General features: G+C 39.5%; 1 protein-coding gene across 34 annotated transcripts; it reads right to left on the bottom strand.

The window, feature by feature from the left end:
• Positions 1–2,475: 2,475 nt before the first annotated feature.
• On the bottom strand, positions 2,476–17,907 carry LOC105044263 (uncharacterized). 34 transcript variants are annotated; one of them, XM_073252757.1, is made up of 9 exons: positions 17,776–17,907; positions 15,491–15,695; positions 10,653–10,714; positions 10,072–10,523; positions 7,840–7,993; positions 7,270–7,382; positions 6,922–7,033; positions 5,641–5,688; positions 2,476–4,952 (listed from the first exon to the last, which is right to left on the bottom strand). In XM_073252757.1, the coding sequence occupies exon 9, from the start codon at positions 4,471–4,473 to the stop codon at positions 3,451–3,453; it is 1,023 nt and encodes a 340-aa protein (XP_073108858.1). In that variant the 5' UTR covers positions 4,474–4,952; positions 5,641–5,688; positions 6,922–7,033; positions 7,270–7,382; positions 7,840–7,993; positions 10,072–10,523; positions 10,653–10,714; positions 15,491–15,695; positions 17,776–17,907; the 3' UTR covers positions 2,476–3,450. The 34 variants fall into 34 exon arrangements, 28 of the variants coding, with proteins under 28 accessions (XP_073108858.1, XP_073108865.1, XP_073108868.1 ...); XM_073252764.1 differs by having other exon boundaries at positions 10,072–10,169; positions 10,367–10,523; positions 15,491–17,857; XM_073252767.1 differs by having other exon boundaries at positions 10,072–10,169; positions 10,428–10,523; positions 15,491–17,857.
• Between the last annotated feature and the right edge of the window lie 3,973 nt (positions 17,908–21,880).

Raw genomic sequence — 21,880 nt, 5'->3', positions numbered from 1 at the left:
TATCCCCTTTAAAAAAAATTTCGTCCTCGAAATTTAACATACCTTCATTTTCAAATAAGTGTGGATATCTCACCTTCATATCGTCTTCAAGCTCCCAAGTAGCCTCTCTCTCTTCATGATTACTCCAATGAATCTTTACGTATGGAATGGTACACCGTCTTAGAACTTGCTCTTTTCGGTCAATAATTCGCAGAGAAAATTCTTCATAGGTTAGATCTTCATGAACTTGCAATGGCTCATACTTTATCACACTGTTTAGATCAGGTACAAACTTCCTCAGTAGTGAAACATGAAAGACATTGTGCACTTTGGATAAATCTGGTGGTAAGGCTAGTTCGTATGCAACATCTCCTACTCGATTTAAAATTTCAAAAGGTCCAATATATCGTGGACTCAGCTTGCCATGTCTCCCGAACCTCATGACACCCTTAGTAGGTGATACTTTTAGAAAAACATGATTACCGACCTGAAATTCTAATTCTCTTCTTTTTCTATCTGTCCAACTCTTTTGTCTATCCTGTGTTGCCTTGAGTCTTCTCTTGATTAGATAAATTTATCTCTGGCATCTTAAACTAACTCGGGATCAATTAATTTCTTTTCACCCACTTCATCCAATACAGAGGGGATCTACACTTTCTTCCATATAGGCTTCATAGGGTGCCATCTGGATACTAGAATGAAAACTGTTATTATATGCAAATTCAATCAATGCCACATGATTATCCCAATGTCCTCCGAAGTCAAAAGCACAAGCTCTTAACATATCCTCCAGAGTTTGAATTGTCCTTTCAGATTGGCCATTGGTCTGAGGATGGAATGCAGTACTAAGCCTTAATTCTGTTCCCAAGGCATCTTGAAAACTTTTTCAAAATCTAGATACAAATCGTGGGTCTCGATCAGATACAATACTTATTGGAACACCATGCAGACGTACAATTCCATCAATATACATCTGGGCTAACTTATCAAGCGGAGTGCCAACTCGAAAAGGTAGAAAGTGAGCTGATTTAGTAAGCCGATCAACAATCACCCACACTGCATCATTTTTTCTTGTGTCCTTAAAAGTCCAGTAACGAAATCCATCGTGATATGTTCCCATTTCTATTCTGGTATCTCTAATGGTCTTAGCAGACCAGCAGGTCTTTGATGTTCGGCTTTCACTTGTTGGCATACCAAGCATTGAGATACAAACCGAGCTATCTCTCGCTTCATTCCATTCCACCAGAAGAGTTGTTTTAAATCTCTATACATCTTTGTACTACCGGGATGAAAAGAGAAACAAATTTATGGGCTTCTTCCAAAATTTTTTTTTTAGTTCAGGATCACCTGGTATACATAATCTGTTCCCAAAATAAAGAGTTCCATCTGTATGGAGTCTAAACTCAGTTCGTAATCCTTTCTCCATGTCCTCTTAATCTGACATAAATGAATATCACTTTGTTGGGCCCATTTTATCTGTTCGATCAATGCTGGTTGTACCATTAAATTTGCTAACACATTCTTAACATCAGACAAGTCACTTCAATTTGAAATCTTCAAGATCTCTAAGAATTTGTTGCTGAAAGGATAGTAGAGTCATCACATTCGCTGAGACTTCCTACTAAGTGCATCTGCCACCACATTAGCTTTTCCAGGTGATATTTAATATTTAGATCATAATCTTTTAATAGTTCAAGCCACCTTCTTTGCCTCATATTCAGCTCTTTTTGAGTAAATAATATTTCAAGCTTTTATGATCAGTAAAGATTTCACATGATTCCCATATAAATAGTGTCGCCAAATCTTTAAAGCAAAAATAATAGCTGCTAACTCCAAATCATGGGTCGGATAATTCTGCTCATAGGCTTTAGTTGTCGAGAAGCATAAGCTATGACCTTATCATTCTGCATCAACACACAACCTAATCCTTTCTTAGAAGCATCACTATAAATGACAAATCCTCCTTCATTAGATGGTAGGGTAAGAACTGGGGCAGATATCAATCGTTGCTTCAGATCTTGAAAACTTTGCTCACATTCACTGCTCCATTCAAATTTTATTCATTTCTGAGTTAAGCGAGTCAGAGGAATTGCAATTTGGAAAATCCTTGACAATCTTCTATAATAACCAGCCAAGCCTAAGAAGCTTCTAACTTCCGTCACATTAGTCGGTCGAGGCCAATTTACCATGGCTTCTATCTTCTTTGGATCGACTGAGATTCCTTCCTTGATATTACATGGCCGAGGAAGACAACACTATCCAACAGAATTCACACTTGCTAAGCTTGGCGAAGAGCTTCTCTTTTCAAAGGTCTGAAACACGATCCTTAGATGTCTCTCATGTTCCTCTATATTTTTAGAATACACTAGGATATCATCAATAAAAACAACAACGAATTGATCCAGATACGGCTTGAAAATCCTGTTCATCATATCCATAAAAGCAGCGGTGCATTGGTTAGTCCAAAAGGCATTACTAAAAATTCATAATGCCATACCTGGTTCTAAATGCAGTCTTAGGTACATCTTCATCTCTAATTCTTAGTTGATGATAGCCTGATCGTAAGTCAATTTTAGAGAAAACTTGAGCACCCTGAAGTTGATCAAATAAGTCATCTATTCGTGGAAGAGGATATTTGTTCTTTATGGTTACCTTGTTCAACTCCCGATAGTCAATGCATAATCGCATGCTCCCATCTTTCTTTTTCACAAATAACACAGGAGCTCCCCAGGTGATGTACTTGGTCGGACAAACTTTTTATTCAAAAGTTCTTGCAGTTGATCCTTTAATTCTCGTAATTCTACGGGAGCCATCCGATAAGGAGGTTTCGAAATAGGTCCGATTCCTGGGGTGATATCAATTTTAAATTCAACTTCACGCTCTGGGGGCAATCCGGGTAGTTCATCTGAAAAAATATCAAAAATTCCTTGACAATTGGGATATCATCCAGCTTTATCTTTTCCTTCTCGACGTCTATTACATGGGCCAAAAATGCTTTGCATCCTTTCCTTAAAGCTTTTCTTGCGTTCATGATTGAGATAATACCCAAAAATTGTTTGGATTCCGTATTATGAACTTCGCCTTGAAAGAAGAATTGGGTTCATCCGGAATTTGAAATACCACTCTTTTTCCAAAACAATCAATATGTGCATGGTATGAAGATAACCAGTTCATCCCAAGAATAACGTCAAAATCATACATATTTAGCTGAATCAAATCTGCTGCTAATTCTTTTTCTTCTATTTGGATTATGCAATTCTTGAAAATAATGTCAGCAACAACAATATTTTTAAAAGGTGTGCTAACATATAATAGTTCATTTAGTTTTCCAGGCACACAATTCAAAAAGTAGCAAACTTGAGAGATATAAAAGAGTGGAAGAGCCAGAATCGAATAACACACGAGCATAAATAGAATTGACTGGGATAATACCTGTCACCACTTGATCATTTGCATTGGCCTCCTGCTGGTTTAAAGTAAACACTCGTGCGTTTTCTTTTTGTTTTTGATCAACTGGTTTGTTAGATCTAGAGTCATCTCTTTTCTTATTTGGGCAATCACGAGCCATATGTCCTTTTTCACCGCATAAGAAGCATGCTCCAATCCTCTTGAGACAAGGTCCATTATGATTTTTTCCACGTAGGAGCAGAATGAAGATTCTTTCTTCTTATCAGAGTTATTACTTTTGAAATTTTTTTGCTGATCCTTTAGATTTCCTGCTGATCTCAGTCTCTTCTTATCTCCTCTTTCTAGTTCTGCTCTTTTCAATTTAGATTCCACTTTCAAAGCTCGCTCCAGTACGTCCTTGTAGTTATTGAAAATATGAGAAGACAGACGGGATCGAATTTCATATCTTAAACCTTGTTCAAATCTGTTAGCTTTACTCTTTTCGAATTCCATAAGCTGGGGGCAGAAGCGGCCTAGCTCATTAAACTTGTTAGCATATTCTAGCACCGTCATATCATCCTTTTGCTTTAAGGCTAGAAACTCATTTTCTTTTACCAATCTCATTGTCCCCGGAAAGTACTGATCATAAAATATCTCTTTGAATTCTTCCCAAGTGAGCTGATCATCATTGTTCCCATAGGCAGCTTTTATTGCAGTCCACCAAAACTCGGCATTTCCTTTTAACATAGGAATGGCTAATCGGACCTTCACATTCTCAGGATATTGCAGGGCATCAAACATCTTTTCCATCTCTCGAATCCATGTCTCTGCAGCCATAGGATCAGATCCACCCTCAAATAGAGGTGGGTTGAGCCTTCTGAATCTCTCGTAGTATGACTCCATAGATAATGTCGGTCGAGGAGCAGTCTGTGCCTGCTGCTGGATAAGCTGAGCCACCACTTGACATACACCAGCAATGTCCGCCTGTGTGGCCGGTGCGTCAGGAGCCCGCTCAGCTGGTTGATTGTCAGCTCCTCGTGACGTCAGTCTTGCTCCTCTTGTCCTAGCGGCCATATTTGCCAAAGTCTCGCCCTCCCTATCGCTCATCGCTTCCTATTCAAATGCCAATCATTATTACGTTATTTTATAACAGAGTTACAGTACAGTTAATGATTTAAGTCAGAGTCTAACTATGCGTAACCTAACTACTCACTGTTAGGTTTTAAGTTCTACCCTTGATTAAACCTATTGCTCTGATACCATAAAATATCACGCCCCAAATCCAGGACATAACACAGCCATGCTACCAAGGAATGGACCCACGATAACACGAAGCCAAATTCATCTTCTTAAATATAATGACAGGTGTATCACAAATAAATGTAATAATAAAGTTCAATTCAATTATTGAATTAAACCAAAATTGGTTCAGAGCATCTAAATCCAAAGATGAAATAATCCAAATCTTAAAATTCATAATGACTACAATCCAAAACATAAACTGAATTCCTAGTGCAAAATTTTCAAGCTTGCTTTGCTGATCCCCAAGCCTGGATTCCCTTTTCTTCGGTCCTAGCCTTATTTCTCTGTACATGAAAAAGAAAACAAAAAGAATATGAGCTACACTAGCTCAGTAAGTAGACTTCCGCTTCCTTACCAGATCAAGCATAAGTTTTCTATGATAATGCATCATTTAGCAAATAACAATTATTGCAAAAATAAATATTTCATAGAGCATATAATAAATCAAGTTATAAGCTCATCATGCATGCATAAGTCATGTATATTTCACAATTATGAATCGTAAATCATTTTCATCATGTAGTCATGTCATGTTTCAAATCATTGCTCACAGACATTCGTGCTAAGGTCACTATTATACCCGTGACAGGACCATGTTTCTTAATCGACAGAGTTCTTAATTCATGTGCCAACTTTATACCCGCTGGCAGGGCCATGTTTCGTGTGGATGCTAGCTCCGGATGTCGACCTTCCCGAAAGAATTCATTCATAGCTATCTGAGAGCCTTTGAAATCATTTTTATCTTTTTTTTTCTTAAAACATATATATACATAAATAGAAAAATAATGAAATTCATAATCATGCCATTTTTATAAGACATATTCATGAAATCAATGCTCATAATAAAACATGCTTTTTCATATCACATATGCCGATCCTTATTTTATGAAAAATTATGATTTTATCAATAGCAATTCTTTACATAAAAGCATGATCATTTCAAAATAAATAAGGAGCTTAAAATCCACTTACCTCGATCGTCCGGGACCTTTTAATCTTCCTTAAAAGAATCAGACAGTCCTATTTAAAATATTAAATCATTAATAAATTTCATATATTTAATAAAATTACATAATATAAAGAAATGACCGATTTGATGATCAGTCCAATAAATCTCTCCCTTCGGCTCTAAACCGATTTAAGGTCATAGGTCCCTAGAAGTGAAGAAGATAGCCTAATAAGGGATTCATAGGATTTCTTGGAGAGAGAAAATTTTTTTTTTAGAGAGAGAAAGCAGAGAGAGAAAGTAGAGAGAGAACGAATCCAATTCTAGAGAGAGAAAGACTTTAGAGAGGGATGAGAGAAACTTTCTCTTCTTTTTTTTAAATTTTATTTTTATTCTTATTATTTTATAAATATATATTTTTCTTTTCTTTTCTTTTTCTTCTTTTCTTTTCCTTTTTATTATTATTATTATTATTATTATTATTATTATTATTATTTGATTATATATTTTTCTTTTCTTTTCTTCTTTTTTTTCTTTTCTTTTCTTTTTCTTTTCTTTTTCTTTTTCTTTTTCTTTTCTTTTTTCTTTTTCTTTTTTCTTTTTCCTTTTCCTTTTCTTTTTCTTTTTCTTTTCCTTTTCTTTTCTTTTTCTTTTTCCCCCCGTGGCCTTCTTTGGCCGGAACAGGGACCTAGAGGTCCCCGTTCCCTACGTCGGCCGTTCACAGCCACCCCTTGTCCGGCGGTGGCCGGCGGCAAGGGCGGCCTTCCCCCGAGTTCGGAGGGCCCGTACCGGCGGTCGGTGATGACCGTCGGTGCTGGAAAATCGGAGAAAAGAGGAGGCGAAAACATGGGTTTTCTTTTCCAGCAAAATCCGGCGACACCCGTCGCCGGCAATCGTGCCCACAGGCATTGGAAAGAAGGGAGAGAAGAGAGGGAGAGGAAGGAGATCTTACCACAACCTCCGGTGACCCCCACCGGAGTGAAATCGCGGCGAACACATATCGAGGAGTCGCGGCTTCAAACGGAAAAATCGAAGAAAAATCTCCGGCAATCGTCGGTGACTGATGGATCTACCCTTAGAGGAGAGGAGGGGGGTTCTTATAGAGCTCGTCCTAGGGTCTTTTATTGGCCCTAGGACTCCGATTCTTGTTTGGAATCGGGGAGGAGGAAGACTCCGATCGGGAGTCTTCCTGCTCTGTTTTTTTTTTTTTTTGTTTACCGGGCTTAGTGGGCCGGATTTTTACTGGCTTAGTGGGCTGGGTTATCACAGCTACATCACATAACCTGTGTAAAAGAAGCAACAAATACCTTACAATTTTGGTTCTGAAATGCTGAATCTTGTCAGCATTATCCAACAGGTATGAATCAAAGGGAAAATCCTTGGTCCACAACAATAATGATTTTCAGTCTGTGCAGGCACCTGCACAAATCAGTAACAAAGAAAAATATAAGCAATATGAGAAAATCCTGTTAGGATTGTACTGTGTGTTTGAACTTACGGTGTCTGTGTTGCAAATATGCTTGGCAAGATGTAGATTGCAATAGAAGATATATCCACATTAACAATAGCAACATAAAAACTAATGCAAAACAAAAGGATGTCCCACTTAACATTTCATCCAATTCATATTCGTCACAGAATTCAAAATCACATACATTTAGAAATCTTGTAGCATGGATCTTTGAGCACCATCAAGAACTTGAAAATATGTCCAATCAAGCACCAACATAATTTACAGTTCTACAATGCATCAGCAGGAGAACCAAACCTACGAATTGGAATATAAAAGGACTGTTAAAACAAGTTGAGTTCTTATTTGCTGAGCAGATGTTTACAAGCTGCCCTATACTAGTGCTTCTAACAAAATATCACATAAATTTCACTCTCCCCAGGATCTGGACTCCTTTTGACACATTATACAAGCAAAAAGAAATGTCAATCTTCCCACTCATTGATTTTAAATCGCCAGTCATATGGCATGAAGTATACCATGCCAGTGCCTCAACAGCACTACAGCACATAGCACTTAGCACACTACCAGCTGCATGCCAGTAACCTGTGTGCTGCTGTGCCGATGCACACTGTTATGGCACAACATGGTACTACCATGCCGTCAAGTTCAGCAGCATCTCTTGCTTAACATAGAGTATTCTCCTTTTAGAAGCAGTTGCATAATATGGAATTAAATATAATTTGGAGCTAGCTTTTCAATCCAAGACCACTACCATTACACTGTACCACCGAAGAAAATATGATGCCGATGTAGAAAGGACTTGCAAATGAGAAGTTGTCATCTTCCCCTCTTTTGATATTCTCTCATATTTGAATAAGATGGACAGTCATCAACTCTGATGTAGTCCAAATTTTAGCAGCTCTAAACTGAGAAAAAGATATAGCCAGTCAAAGAGATAGGTAATGACAGACAATGCATATTTAGCATATTAATTTGTCTCAGAACATGATTATTTCTCACTTTAGGTGTCATATGCTAGGAAAACAAAGTTTATGATAAATATCCCTTAGAGCCACCAGGTGGAGGGGGGCGAGGTGATTGGATCTAACATATTAATCACTAAACTGATTGCCTGCCACCTAAATGTCTCAAATTGCTAGTAGAAACCAAGCAAACATGTATAAAAAATATGAAAGTCTCTATATACCTAGAACAGAGAAAAACAATCCACATTAATCAACATACTCAACTAATAGTTGAAAGGTCTGTTGGATAACCATCACTAACAAGCCTTGATTAGTTTATCTGGGTTGGCTTTTGAATTGATCTTCGCCATATTTCCTATAAAGCATTAGATCAATGCCAAAAAGATAAATAACCGACAAACTTCTCATACTTGTTTCTGAAACTTTCCCCAGCTTTTGCACTCATCCACAAAAATCTGAGCTCTTATGCCAGTCATGGCCACTTTCTCTGTAGTTTTCTCTGTCAACTTATCTAGTACCATTCTAACTCCCTAATTAGTCTAGTATACAATTTATTCCAGCACTAGCCTTCTCAAAAATGCCACTAGATATCAGAATTCTGATCTTTAATAATGATCAGTGCTGCTTATGATAACAAGAGAACATATCCGATCCATAGCGAATGTTGTCCCAATATTCGTTATGCCAGATTGCATAATGCACTTGCATGACAAAAAAGTGTGTTTTGTTAACTCTATTTTTCACACTTTATAACTGGTTAAATACCATAGCTGCAAAGATGATTGTAAAAGTAGGCCAAAAATTTGTCAATTGCCAAATCCTTCAAAAAAGAATAGTATTTTAAGATTCCTATTTACTGCTTCCACTGGTCACCATTTTTTCATTAAATTTTGACCTATTTTACACCTGTATGCTGCCTATTTAATGCAGTAAGGTATATAAGTGCTAAAATTGAGTAATAATGTAAAACTTTGAATAGTAATTTGAAAAGCAATGGGTTATCACATCCAAGGTTTGAAGCCCTGGAGGGATAGAGGGCATCCTGGCCGTCTTGTCCCGTTCCTGTGAAAGAAAGGAGACTAAGATGGGGTTGGGACATTAAAACCCATCCATATAGGGAAAGAAGAAGAAAAAAGAAAGAAAAGAAGGAAAGATGAAAAAAGGAAAAAGGAAAAAGTTAAAGAAAAGAAGAAGAAAGATGAAAGAAAGACAAAAAGAAAGGGAGAAGAAAAAGAATGAAAGGAGACAAGGAAGAAAAGCAAGCGAAAGAATAAGAAAAAGGAAAAAAAAAAAAAAGAAGAAAAGGAAGGGATAATAAAAAGAAAAAAAAAGGAAAGAAAAGAAAGTAAGGAAGAAAGGAAAGAAAGAAGAAAAAGAAAGGAAAGGAAAAAAGAACAGGAGAGACAGTACCTATGGCTGTGGGACTCTTGATCGGTACTGCCTCCAAGATGGGGTGGGACAGTGGGGTGTCCCATTCCATGGAGAAACGAGGACCATCCGTTCCCATGGAATTTAAAATCTTGATCACAATCATATGCATTTTGGAAAAACTATCCATAGAAAGTATTTATGTTCTCTTAATGAGCACTATTATCGATCCTTTTGTAGTTTTCATCTTATTGCAAATTTGGGAGGGGATTGGAGGAATTGGGAGGGAATCAAATCTTCGACAATTACATCATCAAAAAACTAATAACATGAAAAAGAAAGGGCAAAAAATAGCAACCCAAAATTCTCCAATATGCAAACAACTGCGTAATCACTTGAAGGTTTCCTTTCCCACCTTTCATTACATTCATATGTTTCCTTCATTTTCTGCTGGCAATACACCATGCATTACCTGCCTCTTCATAAAGAGTCTGCTACCCTAATCCATGTTATAACCAAAACATGATGGGTTTGTGGCAATTTTATTTCATTAGTTTACAGTCCTTGGCATATAAAATGTCCCAAAAATGGTGAGAGTTAAATGAAGCAAAAAAATTGGGCACAGCAGGAGAAATATAGATATTAGATACCTGGATGTGAATATCATCAGAATTTAGCCTTTTGTGGTAAGCGACAGTAAAATTGTTGCTTTCATTTTCTTGGATGAAATCTCTAAAGCGCTCTCATGCTGAAAATCCAAATGGATGACATCATTTTCATGTCACGAACAACCAAGATGTCACAGGTTTCATAGTTAAAGTTTGTGAAATATGGAGAAGACAGAAATAGCAAGCATCAATGATTGAGATCATCTGTGAAAGAATTGTAGAGTGGGAAAGAGCTTCTAAGCAAATCTTCCACAGTCCATGAAATGCATGACTTAACTTTCCATGTCCAAATTGAGGTGCAAGAAGTATCATTCTGCAGAAATAACATGGTTTACAACCTTTCCTTGAGCTTTATCTTTATTACCCGTGAGATCTTAGTCACCAACACCGCACTCAGGTATCCTTCTGTAAGATAATGGTTCGGGTTTATCTTCCTACCATGTAAGTCCATCATATCAAATAATAATGAGACTATGAAACTGCACAACTTCATGCAGAACTCATTTCATATTAAACACTAAATACAGAGAGCATTTTACAGATTTCCTGGTTGACTTTCTCACCAGTTCAAGCCCTCAGCATCATATACTAGTAGGACAATGAAACTGCAGCTGTTTGGTGATGACTGGAGCAAGGAAAAGAAAAGACAAGTTAGTGACCAGCCAAATATGAAGATGTACAAAAGCATGGTAAATACATCCGTTAATAAATGTCATCTATGTTCTCATGTTCCATTTTACTTTAAGCTTTCATGTGGATGGGAAATGAAAGAACAACTGGTTCCAGAATAGAAGAGAATTAACTTGGGGAGAGGGGGCAGGCGAGATAGCACACAGGGGGTGAGGGTCGGTGGGTGGGGGAGGGGTGTGGGGTTGTTGCTGCATCAGACCTCATCTCAACAAATAATTCTATGTCAAAGAATCATCTACTTCTAGCTGATGTTCCAGCTCCTCGTCCACACATGAAGAAACACAACAGCTTGTAAAGAAGTAACTCATATGCAAAGGAACGGAAACATTAAAAGAGATCTAAAGCAGAAAATTAGTCATCCAAGCAAAGTTTGCAATTTTGGTACAAGACCCCGTAGAAGTACCATGTTGGTACAATATCAGTATGCCCAGCATGAGGATCAATCCCCCGTGCACTGACACTTGGTACAACCTCTACCAAGTATCGGTTCAGTAAAAGTATGGCAAGGTACAACTGTATGGCATGATATGCGCTAGTGCTACAAACCTTGCACCCAAGAAAAAGAAAGAAAGCTGACATTAGTGCTAAAAGCAAAAAAAAAAAATCATGCAAGTCCAAGAATTTTTCATAATTCTGATTTCATGTGAGACCTTTTCTATATTTCTACATGGTAATCTGTTACATGTCCATTTAGTCAATTCAGCAGTTCTTGTGAACTCATCTTTATAACCTGTGAAAAAAGCAAAGCTGCTATGCATTCCAACACCATTTTTACACTCCAATAACATGCCCCTCATGGCCATATCAAACAATTCCAGCAAACTAAGGGACCGTTCTTTGGTGGGTAAATATCATGGAAAAGTTGATCAACTTTTTCTTTGACTAATTTATCCATATTCTCACACTTCTCTAGGTAGGTAAATTATCTTCCCATGAATAGTATTTACCCATGAAATAGGAAAAATCTTACCCACCTAGGAGGTGGGTAAGTCATTTTTCCATCAATCGAAAAAATAACCTTTTTATTTCATTCCTAATATACCCCTAACCTTGTAATAATATAATAATAATATATAATACTATATTATATATAATATAATATAATATTATTATCTAACAATAATATTTTATTATTTTAATAAAATATATTATAATAATAATATAATGTTAAGTATAATGTCTTATTTTATTATTATAAGGTGGCATCAATATCTTATATTACTATTATAATAAAATATATTTTATTTTATTTTATATAATATAATTTATTTTATTATATTATATATAACATATATTATCTATATTTATAAATATATATTATAACATACAAAATATAATATATTAATAATTATATATAACTAGCTTAGAATCCCGTGCGATGCATGGAATGTAATTTTTATAAAAAAATATTTTATTTTATTTATCTATTCTATTATATTTATTTTTATATATATTTTAAAAATAATAAAAATAATAAAAAATATTTTTTGTGCATAACATGAATTATAAGTTATCAGACAAATCTTATGATAATTAGTGTCAATTCCTTGAACATGAGAGATAATTGAAAGTTTATAATTAATTAATATTACCAAAAAATATTTTGTAATTAATCCTATCACATATTGTTACCACATAGAACACTTAACCCCATGTCATGCACAGGATGCGATTTTTTTGAAAAAATATTTTATCTTCTTGATTTATCAATATCTATTATATATGTATTTCAAAAATAATTAAAATAATAAAAAAATATTTTATACAATTTATAAGCTATTTTATTTTATTTTCTAAATTTGGAGTTCTCCAATGGACCTCTTGCTATCTAGCTCCTCCTAAAATCCTCGTCCTCTTTCAATATTAGCATTCACTCTTCTCTGATTTGTTCTTTGCCTCCACAACTCGCTCTTTCTTCTCCCTTTCTGCTGCCATGGTGGAGCTCAAGAAGCTCTCGGAGAGTCGGGACCTTATCTGAATCGAGTATATTGGCGCCCATTCACACGTCCATGGCAAGAGACCCATGGAAAACCTCAAACTTAGAAAAAATAAAATAGCCTATAATCCATAATATGCACAAAATATATTTTTTATTCTTTTTATTATTTTTAAAATATATATAGAATAGATATTAATAAAATAATAAAATAAAATATTTTTTTAAAAGAAATCATATCCTCGATCTAGTGATAAAAGAAAATTACAGCTCTTTTCTTTTAATGTCCAACAAAAAAAACATATACCTCACGCCAACCTCACATGGAAACAGATTCTCCTTCAAATTTTTTCTATTGCTAAACAACTCTGATCCAGACTAATGCCTTTCTCTTCTCGCTACTTCCGCCATAAAATATCGAGAGAAAAGAAAATAAAAGTTCCGACCCTTCACACAACCTTCCATGTTTTTGGGCAGTGAAGGATCGAACTCCATATCGAGAATGAGTCCATCCTCCCTTAGGGGCTCTCCAAGCTGCACTTCCATTGAAGCAATCAGACGGAGCTCCACCATTGACAGTGGCAATAGCTGCGCCGATGCGGTATGTTGCAGCAAAAGCCTTGGCAGAGGCTCATAGTGCCTTTTCCTAGCAGACGGCATCTCTGTCCCAATCCTCGAGACAGCTGCTTGGGAGATGGCCTTCCTCGTCTCCCCACCACTCCCAAGCCCTCCCGCATAGGGGTCCGCCGTCTCCTCTGGCACATTCGACCTCATCTGCAGCATCTATATCGCCCTCCCCATTGCTGTCATCCTCTCTGTCTCTCGTGCCATCCCCATGATCATGCATCGAAAAGAGAAAGGATTGCGGCACCGGCTGCACCATTGAGGGTGCCTTCCATCCTGGACAGGTCTGTCTCATCGTCGAGGATCTCATCACCAATGGCACCTCCGTCTTCGAGACCGCCGCCCCGCTCCGCACCGAGGGCCTCGAGATGCGCGATACCGCCATCGGCATCGATCGCAAGCAGCGTCACCGTGAGAATCTCATTGCCCAGAGCATCCGCCTTCATATGAGAAGCCACCGTTTTAATATATATATATATATATATATATATATATATATTAGATGTTTATATGATAAATAGTATTATGAGAAATATGGATAAATCTTAGCAATTTATCCAGAAAGCTAATAATGTAAAAGAATATAGGTAACAGATTTTCTAGCCATTTTCTAATGCATAAAAGAATATGAATAAATTATTTTCCTGTCTAAATATTGTCTGAAAAATACTTATCCAAAAAAATATAGGTTCTCAGATAAGTTTTTTACCTTCAAAAGAACGTGCCCTGAAGGGCATCCTGGATGTAAATAATTGAACTTAAGAATCCACTATCCCAATTATTGTCCATAGTTTCCTTCCAAAGCCTAAGCCACATGCCTGCTTTGGCTTCAAAAGATCTCTATAACAACATCCTGCTGTAAAGTCTCCACTAGTGCCACTCCCACATTTCTTCAGGAACTAGCCAAACTTAAGGATTGTAACTAAAACCATTGTTTTGTCAATACAAGACATAAACTAGGTTTAACACAAGTATCTTGGTTTGAAAAGCTCACATCTTGGTTTGAAAAGCTCACATCTTTAATATTAAATCCATCTTCAATAGATTCCTTTTGTTATCTACGTTCTTCTTTATAGTGTCTCTCTTCATTACCGAAGATACTCAACAAAATCTGTAGGTTGATCTTTCCGAATGGTGGTAATAGTAGGAAAAAAAAAACTAAGCCTTTGGATGGGACTTGGAAAAGCAAAAGATGCAGCAAGTAGTATTTAGAGATATTTATAATTTTGTATAGTCCATAAAATTCATATCTCCAGATGGTGTTGACTGTCTTTCATGGTGACTAATTCTACAACAAATTTCCTAATTGATTGAAGGTTCGAAGTTCAAACATTCACGTGGACTATTCACCATGCATGTATTCTAACAAATGATCATATCAAAGGTGGCTGTCTTTGATTAGGTGACAAAGTCCAGATCCATCTGTCGGCTTAGAGCCACTCCTCATAAAAAGTTATAGCAAAAATGTTTTTACGTCGTGTTCTCAGAGATCATATATAGCTGTTCAAAGGAGATCCTCAAGCAGTCCAAGATTTATAGTGGGAAAGTAGTGCAAGCAATTTGAAGAACAACATGGTCGGATTGCTAGAATGGAACATAGGATCTTCTGTTCTAACCCATAATGGCAGACATGATGTATATTATCGGATTGTGAGCATATCAACTAACAGGAAAAAGAAAAATGGTGGTAAAATAACAGTTTCCAAGTTTTAATCTGCATTTTCCTTTTCGTTTCCCCTTTGCTAGGTTGAGGTACAAGGGGGAACATCATTTGGAACTCAGGGGGAAAAGTTTAGGTACTCATTGCCATTTATATCACCTGAATTATACTACCCGTTTATATACCTCAATTATACTATTCAAATACAGCATGACAGCAATCAACGTTTCCTTGGAATTAAATCAACAGAAACAGTTGGGTTTGAAATCAATAGCTACATCTTCATTTCTGTAGGCAATAGGAGAGTCTGAGAAGACTACAACATAGAAATTAGTTCTTTATTTCCATGTTCCTACATGCAACAGCAAGCTCATTTTAGTAGCTGCATACTCCAAAGGTTAATAGATGTATATAGACATACCAACAGCAATCATTTGAAACTTAATTGAAAATGGCAGCATCAGATAACAAGAACTGAGATGCTTACTCACATATGCCCATCTGGGTTTCCTGACTGCTCCCAGTACAATGTATGGATATCTGGGACCTTCAAAAATCCTGAATAGTATGGCTCTATATGTGGGTAAAGTCTCCTATTCAACCCCTGAGATTCCTTTGATGTTTCCATAGATGCCTTAAGTTGTTGAGCAGTAGGAGAAAAATGACTTTCAACATGAAGAAGTAACTTGTTCCTGCCTGCACATCATCAGCCAAATCTTTAAATTATAAAATGGATCAGGTCTTGATTGATGCCTAAGATGACAATGCATTTGCTAAGAATAATTTTATATAACTAAAAAAGTCATTTAGAATGATTTACAACCAATACAATTTGGAAATTACGATATCCTTCCTCAGATGCAACACATCAGCATGAAACTTTGTGCTTGAACCTTTTTTCATTTGCAAATAGCAAAAAGAAATGCAGAAAAAGAGCTAATTTGACTAGAGTCAACTTACACCAGTCCAGAATACATTAATTGATGATGACACCCAAAATATATTAGTTGATTATCATGGCAGAAGCCTGAGAAATTATATGAAGAAGAGGACTGAGCACAATTTCTGGAAAAAAGATACACTTCTTGTACGTAAGTTTGGCATCTTTTGGAACACACAGCTTTCTTGTAATGATGTATGTTTGCAATATATGAAGTACATGTGGATTTGGCTAGAGAGCATAAAGGTTTAGTAGTAAAAAACACAAAGTAGGCTGATTGAGGAAAATAGCAGTTAGTTGACTCATAAGTTTAATGTCAGACCAATGTCTTCTTATGAAGCAAGAAATTATGAAAATTGGAAGAATTATATTTTGTGTGTGACTGATGAGTGGGCGAGTCACTTAGAGAGAGAGAGAGAGAGAGAGAGAAAGAGAGAGAGAAATACCAGAAGTTACCTGTTAGGAAATGTTTATTGGGGAAATGAAAGAAAAAAAGAAGACATTGTGAACATATAAGGTAGGATGCAGCGAGTATTTCAGGAAACATGACGTGTAAAGATACAAGACATAAGCACATAATTCTCCAACTATAAACTGAGATTCTTCTCTTATCTAATAAATGTAACGATATTGTCATAAATTAAAGACATCAAAGTCCTCTTGACAACGTGATGGTCCCCCACCAACTTATACAACTAAATAAAAGGGTGCAAAAGGAGGGAGATGTACAATAACAACAGAAGAATAAAATTTTTAAAAAAAGGAGGAAAAATGTGACAAACTTTGAAAAAAAAAAAAAATTCCTTTAGGCCAAGAACAGCAGTTGGAATCTGAAGTCACTTATTTCACCTCTCCAAGATGTAAACCAAAACAAGATATCTAAACATGTTTTAAAATAATCAGGCGGTGTGCACCCAGCTCCTGTCAAATCACAAAGGACAACTTTTACATCTGGTCCATCCCGACGAGTTTCTTGATTATTAGAATCTCAACAATATAGGAGGTTCAAACCTAAGCTCTTATCTACAGGAAGTTATTCTCTAACCCTTAAGATTACAAAGCAATGAAGCTATCAACAAAACCTTCATGGATCTTCTTGGCATTATTTTTCTTGTACCCTCAAACAAAAAGAATTCACAGTACCCATAGTTTCGCACCTTAACCTTTTGATGAGACTCACCATAGCAGAGATCATAAGCATTAAAAAAATAACAAAATGAGCATGAGCAATAATAAAAGCAGAAGACAGAACAATTAAGCTTATCAATCATCGAATCTTTGATAAGAAATATGCCAAACAAGACTCATTTTTTTCATCAGCTTTTCTGAATTATCTTCCCTTGTGTGCATCGCTGTCATGTAATCCATTCTTGTGCCCCTTTCCCTTTCACCGCGAACTGGCACTTCCCATAGAATATATTTCCCTCAAGAATCGCGCTTGACAGGCGTGTCTCACTACCACATTCTTTTTTTTTTCAATCTTCTAAGTCATTCTTGATATCAAAACCATCCGGCACCGAAAAGACAAGCAAATTAACGTAAGGAACCAACGATCACGCAAAATTGCTCTCCCTCGACCGGGAGACAACTAATGCAAGATCCAATTCTTAAAGAAACCGAGAAAGAACAGACAAGAATCGCGAAACTAGTAAAGGAACCGAGAAAGAACATAAAAGAATCACGAAAATAGTAGAGGCGCTTCGTAATCCCCCTCGGGTTTCTTGATTTGGGATTAGATATCATCAAGAAAGGGAGGGGGTATGCCTGGGGGAGTCTCGTTGCTACGAAGGCCATGAGAGAGAGAGGGAGGGAGGGACGAAAGGGAGGAATCGTTACATGGGGTTTAGCAGGGGAGGATAGAAGGGCGAAGTGGGGAGTAGCGAGGCTAACAGGCCTCATTTGACCCATGGGAGACGCTTGCGAGGACCGGCCTCATATATATAACCCTGGTTACCCGGTTGAGCCGAGGCTTGTTGACGCTCCCCCGGCCAATAGCGTCTAACGCGTTTCGTCCGTTTCTAAATTTATAAATATTTTTTTTCTTCTTTTGCGGTTTGGATTAGTTCACTCAAAAAATAATATTAGATAATTACCAAATAATTTTGTTAAGATTTGACGCCTCGAGATTCAGCCCACATTGAGCCCACAGCGAGGTTCGCGGTAAAAAACGGAGTCCAACGAGACCAAGATCACCTGAATCGGAGCTCGGATGGAGGAGATACGAGCTTTTGAAGTCGGCACGAGAATCGAGGCGGCGGAGGACCGCCGGCGACCGGCGGCGGGCGGCGGTGGCGTGCGGGACGTGCGTCCCAGGCCAGCACGGGATGCGGGACCCAGGCCCGCTCGGGACGTGCGACCCAGGCCCAGGTCCGCGCGGGACGCGCGACCCAGGCCCAGGCCTGCGCGGGATGCGCGACCCAGCAGCCTGCTGGCCCCTTGCCCCGGTCCACCGTGGACCGGGTGGTCCACGGTGCGGTCTGTGGACCGCGTGGGTATTTCCCACGCATTTCTCACGGTCCACAGTACTATTCCGTGGACCGGAGTGCGATCGGAGGGCCCAGGTGATTTCCGGTCTTGATCCGACGGTCCAGGGGGTTTTTTGGCTTTGTTTAGGATTCCTAATCCCTCTCTAATCAAGTTTAAACAGTGTTTAAGCCTTTAAAAGGCCCTGTGAGGTAACAGAGAGGTGCGGTGGTTGTTTTCTCGCCGTACGAAGGCCGTACGAACCAGGAGAGAGAGAGAGGCGTGACGTGCTGTGAGAGAAGGAGCAGGAAGCTCCTAGACAGCGGTCGCTAAGCTCTTCAGGGGTTCAGGGGGGTCTCCAAGAGAGAAAGAGCTTTTGTGAGGGAAACTTCATGTGAGAGAGAATTGGGTGTACAAGGGTTGAGGGTGAGGTCTCCTCTTGTAAAATTTTCTTTTCATAGTGAAGTTTGCATGCCCCGTGGAGGCGAGCCCTTTTGTGGCTGATCCACGTATTTTGATTGTTTTTCCTTTTGTTTTGTTTCTTCTTTCTTCCTGCTGCATCGCGTGGTACTGAAAGGATATTGGGAGGTGGTGTCCTGGCCAGACATCCACCCAACAAGTGGTATCAGAGCAAGACGGTACAAGGACGCAGATTGCAGTGGTGGTGAGCAAGACTGAAGATGGAGAAAACAGGAACAATCAAGATGGAGATCAACAAGTTCGATGGTAAGAGCAATTTCTCCTTGTGGCAGGCAAGGGTGAAGGACGTGCTCATCCAACAGGGGTTGATCGATGCTCTCTTGTGCGATGAGAAGCCGACCACCATAGAGGTGCGGGATTGGAAACGGCTACAGATGCAAGCAGTGAATACCATCCGCATGTACCTGGCGGATGAGGTGGTGATCCATGTGCTGAGTGAGACTTCCCCGACGGTGCTGTGGTCGAAGCTCGAGGAGTTGTACATGACGAAGTCTCTCACCAACACACTTTTCCTCTGGAGGCAGTTTTACCAACTGCGGATGACTGAGGGACAGAGCGTGCAGGAGCATTTAAGCCACTTCCAGAAGATCCTCACCGACCTTCTCAGCGTTGGCGAGAACGTTGAGGAGAAGACCAGGGCGCTGGTTTTGCTGGCGTCGCTTCCTTCTTCGTACGAGTCCTTGGTGACTGCTCTTCTAGTGGGGAAGAGCACTATCAAGATGGACGAGGTCACCGCGGCGATACTCCAGAACGAGGTTCTCAGGAGGGAGAATCCAGCTTCGAGCTCAGATGGTGATAGCTCAGCTTTGGGGGCTTCTGGAGGTGCAGGAGGCGGTAGACGGAGCGACAGGAGATCGCATCGAGGGCAGTCTAAGTCCAGAAGGGACTTGAGCAAAACCAGGTGTTACCGGTGTGAAGAGTTGGGGCATCTAGCCAGAGATTGCCCTCAACTGAAAAATCGGACGGTGGCTGCTGTAGCGACGGCTGGTAGTGATTTAGATGGAGATGTCTTCGAGATATCTGACGAGGTATCTACTTCTTCCCAGCAGTGGATATTAGATTCTGCATGCCCCTATCATGTGTGTTGTAGAGAAGAGCAGTTTGACTCCCTGGAGAATAGTGAGAGCACTGTATATCTGCTGGATGGATCGAGCTGTGCGATCAGAGGCATTGGGACGGTCAGCTGGAGGACACATGACGGTGCAGTGAGGAGATTGGGGGAGGTCCGATACATACCCGATTTCAGGCGGAATCTTATCTTACTTAGCAGACTGGATTCGAGAGGCTACAGGACGGTAGCTGGTGGAGGAATCCTGAGGGTGATACGCGGTGATAGGATTGTGCTGGAGGGGAAGAAGGGGAGCAGAGGACATTATTACCTGGCAGAGAGCCCAGTGCGAGGTGGAGCATCGGGAGTCAGGTGGAGCCCAGAGCGAGGTGGAGCTCCAGGAGGCGGATCGGGCACGAGACAGGAGACTCGGGAGGACGAGAGGCGACGTCGCAAGGTAAGATTCCTATTGCCGCAGGATGATGCCTCGAGCAGGTCTCAAGTCAGGATGAGCACAGCATACGACGGAGATGGGATCGAACAGCCTGGCTCGACTCCCATGTTTGCCCATCCATGATCAGCAGGCGATTGCCCCAGGGCATGGGGGCGAGGAGATCCAGAAGCTCTCTGAGTTTGGAGGAGGCCAAATATCGAATCGAGGTGGAGATTGTTAGGATTTGATGCCTCGAGATTCAGCCCACATTGAGCCCACAGCGAGGTTCGCGGCGAAAAATGGAGTCCAACGAGACCAAGTTCACCTGAATCGGAGCTCGGATGGAGGAGATACGAGCTTTTGAAGTCGGCACGAGAATCGAGGCGGTGGAGGACCGCCGGCTACCGGCGGCGGGCGGCAGCTGCGCGGCCGCAGGCGGCGGCATGCGGGACGCGCGTCCCAGGCCCGCGCGGGATGCGGGACCCAGGCCCGCGCGGGACGCGCGACCCAGCGGCCTGCTGGCCCCTTGCCCCGGTCCACCGTGGACCGGGTGGTCCACGACGCGGTCTGTGGACCGCGTGGGCATTTCCCACGCGTTTCTCGCGGTCCACGATACTATTCCGTGGACCGGAGCACGATCGGAGGGCCCAGGTGATTTCCGGTCTTGATCCGACGGTCCAGGGGGTTTTTTGGCTTTGTTTAGGATTCCTAATCCCTCTCTAATCAAGTTTAAACAGTGTTTAAGCCTTTAAAAAGGCCCTGTGAGGTAACAGAGAGGTGCGGTGGTTGTTTTCTCGCCGTACGAAGGCCGTACGAACCAGGGGAGAGAGAGAGGCGTGACGTGCTGTGAGAGAAGGAGCAGGAGGCTCCTGGACAGCAGTCGCCAGGCTCTTCAGGGGTTCAGGGGGGTCTCCAAGAGAGAAAGAGCTTTTGTGAGGGAAACTTCATGTGAGAGAGAATTGGGTGTACAAGGGTTGAGGGTGAGGTCTCCTCTTGTAAAATTTTCTTTTCATAGTGAAGTTTGCATGCCCCGTGGAGGCGAGTCCTTTTGTGGCTGATCCACGTATTTTGATTGTTTTTCCTTTTGTTTTGTTTCTTCTTTCTTCCTGCTGCATCGCATGGTACTGAAAGGATCTTGGGAGGTGGTGTCCTGGCTAGACATCCACCCAACAAATTTTAAACTAATTTATAATTTTATATTTTTGATAATTACATTGCGAATCTCATAAAATTTTGATCCAATCATCTATAGGCCTAATTATATTAGCTTAATCTATAAAGTTTATAAAATTTTTAATTCAATCATCAAAATATATGCTTAAAGTTTTTTGTTTTTTCTTAAAAAATTAATATCAAAAAATGATACATGGCAAACAGGTTTAGGGTGGAAACCAGCAAAGGGCATGAAACTTACTCATGGGTTTATGAGATGATAGCAAAAAAACATTTCGGATATGGTTACAAATTCTCTTTTTACAGTAAAATAACTAAATATTATATTAAAAATTTGAAATTTA

The sequence above is a fragment of the Elaeis guineensis genome, chromosome 2, assembly GCF_000442705.2.
Source record: "Elaeis guineensis isolate ETL-2024a chromosome 2, EG11, whole genome shotgun sequence".
In the NCBI taxonomy this organism is placed as follows: Eukaryota; Viridiplantae; Streptophyta; class Magnoliopsida; order Arecales; family Arecaceae; genus Elaeis; species Elaeis guineensis.
This window is presented reverse-complemented; position numbering and strand designations above follow the sequence as displayed.

Coding starts and splice junctions, on each gene's coding strand:
- LOC105044263 (XM_073252757.1), bottom strand. CDS start 4,473: ATGAGCGATAGGGAGGGCGAGACTTTGGCAAATATGGCCGCTAGGACA.